We start from the raw sequence: 10,183 nt of genomic DNA on the forward strand, positions 1-10,183 counted from the left end.
GAAGGATGTATACAAATTACAGGAGTGACATGAATGTTATTTTCAGAGTCTATCTGTATTATTATGAAAAGCAGCATCTTCGTTCAAATACTAGTACTCCAGGAATACGGGCCAGATATTCCTGTAGCTGACATTGCCTCCTCAATGGAAAGGGAGCATCAGGTTATCAAGCTCTACCAGTGTCTTGCTTATGGTTGCTCTCAATGTAGAGTTGTGACAGAACACTTGCATGTACTGCATGGGGCCACGGTGGCACAGCGATAGAGTTGCTGCCTGACAGCGCCAGAGACCCAGGTTCGATCCTGACTGCGGGTGCTGTCTCTACAGAGTATGTACGTTCTTCCCGTGACCTACGTGGGTTTTCTCCGAGATCTTCGGTTTGCTCCCACACTCCAAAGACGTGCAGGCTTGTAGGTTAATTTGCTTAGTATAAATGTAAAATTGTCCCTAGGATAGTGTCGAATAGTGTTAATGTGCAGTGATCGCTGGTCGGTGTGGACTCCGTGGGTAGAAGTGCCTGTTTCCGCGCTGTATCTCTAAACTAAACTAAAGGTGCACTTGTTGGTTTCTGCAGGAAAGACACAAAGTGCAGGAGTAACTCAGTGGTTCAGACAGCATCCCTGGAGAATATGGATAGGTGCCGCTTCGGGCCGGGACCCTTCTTCAGTCTCATTGACTTTGTTAAATCTTGTAACTTGGAATGTGAGGGAATGCCTGTAATTATGAGTTGTTGAACTTAAAGCTCAGGGAGATTCCCCAGAATAGGGGAATCGAGGACCAGAGAACATAGGTTCAAGGTGAAGGGGAAAAGATTTAATAGGAATCTGAGGGGCAACATTTTCACACAAATGGTGGTGGGTGTATGGAACAAGCTACCAGAGGAGGTAGTTGAGGCTGGGACTATCCCAACTTTTAGAAACCAGTTAGACAGGTACATGGATAGGACAAGGTTGGAGGGATATGGACCTAGCACAGGCAGGTGGGACTAGTGTAGCTGGGACATGTTGGCAAGTGTGGGCAAGTTGGACCAAAGGACCTGTTTTCACACTGTATCACTCTATGACTATATGACTCTATGACTTAATCTGGAATAAAAACTACTGGTATCCATGAAACAACCAGATTACTGTGAACAATAACAAGTAACGGCAAAGGATTTTCAACCTGGAACATTGACTGTGTTTCTCTTTCCACAGATGCTGCCTGACCTGCTGAGTGTTTCCAGCATTTTACCTAAGTTATATGCGGGTTTTTTCTTTTATTTTTATTTTTTTATTTTTTGTATTGCTTTGTAAATATTTGATTAATGTTCAAATGTAAATAATTTGGTGTACATATAGTGGCTGGTGTACATATGGTGTACATATAGCTGCTAAATTTGTATAAGATAATTACAAGCAGTTGAATAAGGGGTGGGAATTAATAAGCTTTGGCTTCTTCCTGCTCCTTTTCGGACACATATGATTTCATTTATTTATAGATATTGTTTATGACACTTTATAAATATTTTTGTTTTGTTTTTTGTATGCTGTTTCACACTTGCTTTTTATTCTTTTATTCTGTTCGAAATAAATAATTAATAAAATAAAATAAAATAAAATAAGTTCATAAGTTCCAGGAGCAGAATTAGGTAATTCAGCCCATCAAGTCTACTCTGCCATTCAATCAAGGCTGGTCTATCTTTCCTTCTCAACCCCATTCTCTTGCCTTCTCCACATAACCCCAGACACCCGTACTAATCAAGAAACCGTCAATCTCCGCCTTAAAAATATCCATTGACAGCCTCCACAGCCTTCTGTGGCAATGAATTCCATAGATTCACCACCCCCTCACCAAAGAAATTCCTGCTCATCTCCTGATAGAAATGTGGGAGGAATAAAATGTCCAAAATGTACGATTGGTGAAAATGGGTAATTGATGGTTATACATACTTGGCAGGCTGAAGGGCCAGAGGCCAAGGTGTGTGACTCAATGGTCCTTGTATAGTTATAAGGTCATAAGGTCCTAAGGGATAGGATTAGAATTAGGCCATTCGACCCATCAAGTCTACTCCGCCATTCAATCATGGCTGTCATATCTCTCCCTCCTAACCCCATTCTCCTGCCTTCTCCCCATAACCTCTGACACCCACACTAATCAAAAACCTATCTGTCTCTGCCTTAAAGATATCAACTCTTGGCCCCCACAGCCTTCTGTGGCAAAGAATTTCACAGATTCACCACCCTCTGACTAAAGAAATTTCTCCTCATCTCCTTCCTAAAAGAACTCCCGTTAATTCTGAGCCTATGACCCCTAGTCCTAGACTCTCCCACCAGTGGAAACATCCTCTCCACATCCACTCAATCTAAGCCTTTCACTATTCCGTACGTTTCAATGAGGTCCCCCCTCATTCTTCTAAACTCCAGTGAGTGCAGGCCCAGTGGTTAACCTACTCATTCCTGGGATCATCCTTGTAAATCTTCTCTAGACCCTCGCCAGAGTCAGCATTTTCTTTTCCCTTTCTCTCATTCATCTGACCCTCCTGACAACCTAAACACTGAAGCTAACTTTCTCCATGGATGCTCATTCGTTTTGTCACAAAATGGTGAAAAGTAAATTGGGTTTCTTGGTTTCTTGGTCCTCCAAAATATTCCAAATGGAATTTAAACTGGAGGTGGTGGAGGGAGGACTTAAGCCAGAAAGGGTTTTTGGGAAGAAAGAGCTACCTTAAATTTAGTTGCATCTGGTTGGGTAACTATGGTAGGGTGAAGACTATTCCATGCTTTAATTGTTGGGGGGAAGAATGAATTGCTGTACACATCTGTCTTGGTAGCTGGTATCTCAAATTGGATCGAATGCCCTCGTCTGCTCCTAATTGGTTTGGGTTTGGTGTAGGTTTTGTAATCTATGTCGAGCTCGCCATTTAACATTTTGTAAAAACAGGTCAAACGGTGAGCTTCACGTCTGTCTTGGAGAGAGTTCCACCCCAGTGAATTCAGAAGTTTGGTAACACTCGCTTCTCTCTCATAGGTATTAGTAACAAATCGAGCTGCCTGTCTTTGGACACGTTCGATGGAAGAATTTTTTTAATTTGTGCATGGGTCCCATGCTGCAACTGCATATCAGAGAATCTCTTGACAAAAAAACGAAGCCGGTTTCAAATTTGAAGTGACCTGCTCAGATGCAAAAATTGAGACACATAAGCAGCAAAATGAACTCCTAGTAACAGAGATCCATTAAAAAAAAGAAATAAAGCAAATCTTCTCATCTAATTTTTTTATCAAGCATTGTAGGTGCATATGTTGTAAAACAAAACCTTCCAATGGCAAACTTCGCATTGATTATTTTACAGAATTCTCCGTTCAGATAACAAAATATACACAGACTCGAATACTGCATCTAGGATCTCTGTAAAGTGGCACATTTCCAAAAATCTGGCACACATAAGACTTCAGTAATTATCAGCAATGGTCCATAGTGAACAATTATTTTCAAAGACCAAGTCAGATCACATATCAAACAGCCAACATTGAACTCGTTAGTTGCAATCTACAGTTCTACCATGTGGTCATGGGGACAGTGAAATGTGTTTTCAAAAAAGTTGGATGAATGAAAGTTTGCATGCTGCTCCCTCCATTAGCAAAAGTCAGTGAATTTCTCCTACAAGTTAACTGGAACTCCCATTGATCTGCAGGGTGCAGAACAAAGTTAATATATACGGTACATTACTTCTTGCAGCTCTGAAGTGCAGATGCTTTTCGCACTTCCATTCGACTTCATTGCAATTCCATGCGACCTCGATGCGTGGTTTGCACTGAAGTCTCTCTTTACTCAGACATAGTCATTTAAACGATAATCGCTAAGTGAGGCAGACGTCTGTGATGTGGAATAGTTGCCTTTACAAACGGAAGGCGGACCATGCTGAGGTGTAGTCTGCGTGAATGAGGCTTGGGGTTGGTCGGGTCTGCCATTGCCTTGCTGAGGGCATGGAAGACACAGGAGAGTCCCACCAACGAGAGCCATGCCTGTCGATACAAAGCCAATGTACAGAGCCTCCCCCATTTCGTATTTGGTGCCGGTTGTTAAGACTGGGTTGTAGAAATCACGGATAAGGTCACTAGTTGACCAGGACACTGGAATGAGACACACGATGCCGGCCAGAACGTAACAGGCTCCTCCTGAGATGGCGATGTGATGTTTGGATGAGGTTTCCCTGCAGCACACCGTGCACTTCATACCCACCACGGAAATGCAAGTGGCCAGCGTGGAAAGCAAGCAGGAGATCACCATCAGGGCACGAGCGGCCTGGAGGTCTGTGGGCAGTGCCAGCTGCGATCGGTGGACCTGGCACTGGTAGATGCCCGTACTTTGCCAGACGCATTCCATCCAAAGTCCTTTCATGAACTCCATGGCGGTGATAATATCCACGCCCACGTGCGCCGTCCTACGCCAGTGCGGTAAAACGGTGGCAATCAATGTTCCGAAGAGACTGAGGAGACCAAAAGAGAACCCAATGATCTGAATTGCCATGTTGGCCATTTTGATGCAGGCTTCGCCCTGTATTCTTCCTTCTTGGATGGATGCAGCTGCAACACCAGCTTTCCGGTGAATTCTGCTGTCCTTCTTACGTGAGGAGCTGACGCCAACCTATTTACAATGAACAGTTTAATAAAATGTAAGTCATTTTCAAACATGGTCTTTCACAATTGGTGTAAGGGTACGTCACAGAGTCATGCAGTCATACAGCAGAGAGTTCCTATTCGGAACGAGATGAAGAGATAAAGTGACAGGTAACTGCAAGCTTGGATTTACGCATAGAGTCATAGGATCTCACAGTATGAAATCAGCCCACCTAGTCAAAACGGGCTGAGGAGGTAGCGGAATCTCGGGTGCCATTTCCTTGAACAATTGCACTTGTGACGGTGCTTTGAGGAAGATTTTCTCGACATTGGAAACTAGGCGATCGACATTTGGAAACAAGCTACGTATGTGCCTGGCAATTCTATGAAATCCTTGAGCTAAGCATGTCCAATGCAACATTTTGGGGAATAAAACTCTAAGAGCACAAGCAGCTTTTTTCATGTACGGAGCTGCATCAGTCACAAACAGAAGAACATTCTCGTGTTTTATACCTTCTGGCCAAATAACAGCAGGAAAAGATGTAACAACTGAGCTATAGTTGAGCTGTTTGATTTCTCCAGTACTTCCAATGTCAACAAATACTCCTTTGATGGTTGACCTGCCTCCAATGTACCGATGACCACATTGGCAACATATCTCCCCACAGCATTGGTTTTCTCGTCTATTGAGACCCATATTTTGTTGCATGCAACTTCATCTCTAATTTTCTGCACAACAATGTTGAAGTTGCTGTCAACATAATTTTTCCACAATGATGACTCGCTTGGTATATGTTCCTCTGTGTATTTTTCTAAAAAAACCCTGAGAGATTTGTTTTCCAATTTCCACAGTGGAATTCCAGCATCAATGAATGCCTTGCACAGATCACTCAAAAACTCAGATTTGCGATTGGAGCCAGCAGTAAATGTAGTGAGGAGACAAGCTTGGGTATTTCACTTGGGTAGTCTATACCCCAGCAGTATCAACATTGACCTCTCTAATTTTAGATAGCCCTTGTCTTCTCCCTCATCCTCCTTCCCAGCTCTCCTTCTAGTCCTACTGTCACCGCCTCTTACTTTCATCCCACATCAGTCTGAAGAAGGGTCTCGACCCAAAACGTTGCCTATTCCTTCTCTCCATAGATGCTGCCTCACCCGCGGAGTTTCTCCAGCATTTTTTGTCTACCTTCGATTTTTCCAGCATCTGCAGTTCTTTCTTAAATAGATCTTGGAGAAGACTGAACCAGCGTGCAGCGGCACAAACGAATGAACGACCGATGGTGGCGCCCCCAGTTTCGCCCCGGTGGTGGAAATTTTCTTGTAAGTTATACTATATTAAAACGTTAATAATAACATTGATATTAACGTGTTAACATAGAAAACATCATTGTAATCATGGTACAACTAGAGAAAATAGCACAACCTTTTAGCAAAACGGCAAAAAAAGGCTGATTTAGGCACTCGATCGTGAAAAAGACATTATCTTGGTGAGGCATGAAAAGGCACTCGTGACATTTATGGCAAAATCCTGGCTCTACACATCACCCTTACACATTCACAACCTTTGTTGGCATATCATTGATATGCACATTGAAGAATAAGGTTCACAAGCTTGAAATAGCTGGAAGTGGACAGCCACAACCCTGTGTCCTCAACCCAATGAAGACATGCTGCTGACCATTTTTGATTACAATCACTGAGGGGCCAAAACTATCAATGCTTGTGATATCCTTACGGTTAGTTTCAGGTTTGTTATTGGCCCTTGCACTGAGGTACAGTTAAAGCGATCCCAATCCCCAATCCTCCATCTCACATCACAACTTGTCACCAGCCTGCATTCCCCACTGATTTATAACGACGCGTTCTGAGAGAGAGAGATCTTTTCCTCTTCATTAACTGCATCTACTTTCACCACGTATGAAGAATCTGAGCCCAATTTTCCCATAATTTGCAAACATTATATTTGTGAAACTCAAGGGCCTGTCCCACTTAGGCGATTTTTCAGCGGACTGCCGCCGACTGTCAAGTTCGTGGCGCTCGCCTGAAAAACCGGGAGCTGGAACGGCGACTGTCAGAGTGGAACACACACACACACACACAAGTACATCGCAAAGGCGGGGACCAGGGAAAGCGGGGGAGCGCTGTCTGAAATTCACACGGTGCAAAGCCAAGGTGATACAGACACACACCGCGATGAACAGGAAGATTAAGATGGCTAGCACAGTGTACGGTAAGTCCTTTAAAAAAGGGGGGAGGGGAGAAGGGGGAAGAAGGGGGGCAGAAGGGGGGAGAAGGAGTGGAGACACTTTTAAGAAACCAGACTACTTTTAATAAGCCAGAGATACACAGCTGTGAATTTTGGCAAGCATTTAACATTAACGATCGGTTATCCTTGGTTTTTTTCCCAATGAGCCAATGAAAATGCCCAGTCAGCAAAGGCGATTAACTAAAACTACCTACGATTACCTCGACTACCTTCAACTACATGGCGACCCCACTACAAGTACACCTACGACTACAGGATTATCGATTTTCTCCATGGTTGAAACATTTGCGGCGAACATACTGAGGCCGCGACTAGTTCCCAGAATGCGGGAACTCCTCGCGACCATGAAGGAGACTCACCAGAGATCACCAGCGAACATGTGGCGACCATGTGGCGATCATAAGGCGAGCGCAGAGTCTCCTGCACGCGCCTAAAAAGTCGCCTAAGTGGGACAGGCCTTTGAACTATTCCACTTCTTTCATTGAATGAAGAAGAAGAAGCTTTGCTAAACCACTTTGAAAGGTTTATTAGTCATAGAGTCATAGAGCATGCAAACAGGCCCTTTGGAATACCTTACCCACACCGACCAACATGCCCCATCTACACTTGTCCCACCTGCCTGCATTTGGTCCATATCCCTCAAAACCTATCCTATCCATGTACCTGTCTAAATGTTCCTTAAACGTTGCAAAAGTACCTCAACTACCTCCTCTGGTAGCTCAAGCCGTGCACCCACCACCATGGAAAACTCCACTATTCTTTAGTGCTGAGTGACTAGTGCAACCAGGCCGGGTCATAGTTCAAAGTTTAGTTGTTCAAGAGAATCCATCCATGATCTTCTCAACTAAAGGATAAATTGAGATGTAGTGGCAGGGTGGCAGGTTCAATACCCTGATGGTTGTTGGGAAGAAGCTGTTCTTGAACCTAATGGTAACGGTTTTGAGACTTCCACACCTTCTCCCCAATAGCAGGAATTAAATGAGAGCATGGACAGGGTGGTGTGGGTCCTTGATGGTGAGGCAGCGCGTCCTATAGATCCCTTCGATGGTGGGGAGGTCAGGACCCATGGTACACCACTTTTTGCAATGTCTTTCAATCCTGAATGTCCGAGTTACTGAACCAGGCCGTGATGCGACCTGTCAACATGCTCCCTACCGTACACCTGTAGAGAAGTTCAAAAGAGTATTCATCGCCATACCGAATAGGGATGAACTGGTTCTGATGTTAAAGTTATGTACTGGACTCTTACCTTGTATAGGGACAAGGTGGGACATGATGTAAGAGTACTCTGGCCATAGTACTGAACTAACAATCTAAGGTCTTGCACTAGAAATTAGAGGCATTCTCTTTAAGCCCATCAAAATAGCTGGTGAGTTTAAATATATGTAGATGTTTCAAATAAATATGGAATAACATTCTTAGAATTTAATTAGAATACCCTTGAAGTAGGCTCTCAGAAATCTTGGAATCTTATTAGAAAACCCAGTGTCTTAGAATACTGAACTTGTTTACTTAATAGATACATAGAAAATAGGTGCAGGAGTAGGCCACTTGGCCCTTCGAGTTCAATATGATCATGGCTGATCATCCAGAATCAATACCCCTTTCCTGCTTTTTCCCCATATCCCTTGTTTCCATTAGCCCAAATAGCTTTATCTAACTCACTCTTAAATACATCCAGTGAATTGACCTCCATTGCCTTCTGAGGCAGAGAATTTCCCATTCACAACTCTCTGGGTGAAAAAGTTTTTCCTCATCTCAGTCCTAAATAGCCTATCCCTTATTCTTAAACTGTGACCCCTGGTTTGGGACCCCCCGACATGGGGAACATTTTTTCTGCGTCTAGCCTGTCCAATCCCTTAAGAATTTTATATGTTTCTATCAGATCCTCTCTCATCCTTCTAAATTCCAGTGAATACAAGCCCAGTCGATCCATTCTTTCATCATAAGTCAGTCCTGCCATCCCGGGAATTAGCCTGGTGCAGTAATATTTGGAATGGGCTGTATTTGCCCCCTGAACTGCAGCAACGTGTTGAATTGTTTACTGCCTCTGACACTGCCGAACAGCTCGGGAGGGATGGACAACAAATGCTGCCCTCGCTGGCAAACCCACGTCCCATGAATGAATAAAAAGAAATGTGGAGCTCACAAGGCTTCAGTGAAGAACAGGGTGCAGTGGTAGAGTTGTTGCCTTACAGCCCTTGCAGCGTCGGAGACCCGGGTTCGATCCTGACTACGGGTGCTGTCTGTACAGAGTTTATACGTTCTCCCCGTGACCCTGCGTGGGTTTTCTCCGAGATCTTCGGTTTCCTCCCACACTCCAAAGAAGTACAGGTTTGTAGGTTTAGTGGCTTGGTACCTTGTGCCTTGAGTTCATCACTTCGGAAGAGTCCACCGGGGACTGTACTGGAAGTTGGACAATTTCATACTGGACAATTTTTACATTTATCAAACTAATTAACCTACAAACCTCCCACATTTGGAGTGTGGGAGGAAACCGAAGATCTCGGAGAAAAACCCACGCAAGTCACGGGGAGAACGTACAAACTCCGTACAGACAGCACCCGTAATCGGGATCGAACCCGGGACTCCAGCGCTGCATTCGCTGTAACTCTACCGCTGCGCCAATTGTCCCTAGCATGTGTAGGATAGTGTTAATGTGCGGGGATCGCTGGTCGGCGCGGACTCGGTGATCCGAAGGGCCTGTGTCCACGCTGTGTCTCTAAACTAAACTAAACTAAACTAAACTTGTGGCAGGTTCACAGGGGTCTCTTGTTGATGGATGTTAGATACACTGTAAATCTGCCTGCAGGCAGAGAGGCTAACCATTGCGTTCAGAAGTCAGCCCAAGGTCACAATCAGGGTTAAAGTACAGATCAAAGCACAGAGCAAAAATATGTAAAAGACATACCTTGGTTGCAGCACACTACCCATTAGAACTGAACTTAACTGTGTATATTGAGCCGAAGCACTGCTTAATGTGTGTTATTGCTCTTTACAGTTTATTTTTAGATGCAATACACCTGCTATTTATAGATTTCAGAGCAATTTAAAACCAGCACTTAGAAGGTAATGGACTAAATTAATTTCTGTGCTCCTCATGCTTTATATTTTACAATAGTTATCATGGTATCTGTCAATGGACAATTAACCTTTAGGTCTTGCAATTTCTACAACATCATTTTCATTCAACATAAAAGCACAAAAGTGCCAGGAATGTTGTAACCGGATGTTCACGGTGAAAGATCCTGTCTGAAAAAAGCCAAATCCAGACACTTTCTGATGCTGATGGATTGTTTTCTCTGGAATGCCGGAGGTC

The 10,183-nt window shown here is 43.9% G+C and overlaps 1 protein-coding gene across 1 annotated transcript; it reads right to left on the minus strand.

Annotated features, from left to right (window-relative positions):
- Positions 1-3,262: 3,262 nt before the first annotated feature.
- cldn14 (claudin 14) lies at positions 3,263-9,836 on the minus strand. The gene is made up of 2 exons (XM_033032441.1): positions 9,776-9,836; positions 3,263-4,626 (listed from the first exon to the last, which is right to left on the minus strand). The coding sequence occupies exon 2, from the start codon at positions 4,516-4,518 to the stop codon at positions 3,811-3,813; it is 708 nt and encodes a 235-aa protein (XP_032888332.1). The 5' UTR covers positions 4,519-4,626; positions 9,776-9,836; the 3' UTR covers positions 3,263-3,810.
- Between the last annotated feature and the right edge of the window lie 347 nt (positions 9,837-10,183).

Source organism: Amblyraja radiata, chromosome 14 (genome assembly GCF_010909765.2).
Source record: "Amblyraja radiata isolate CabotCenter1 chromosome 14, sAmbRad1.1.pri, whole genome shotgun sequence".
Classification (NCBI taxonomy): domain Eukaryota; kingdom Metazoa; phylum Chordata; class Chondrichthyes; order Rajiformes; family Rajidae; genus Amblyraja; species Amblyraja radiata.

Bases quoted from the DNA above. Each gene is read 5' to 3' on its own strand.
- cldn14 (XM_033032441.1), bottom strand. From the start codon at position 4,518: ATGGCCAACATGGCAATTCAGATCATTGGGTTCTCTTTTGGTCTCCTC.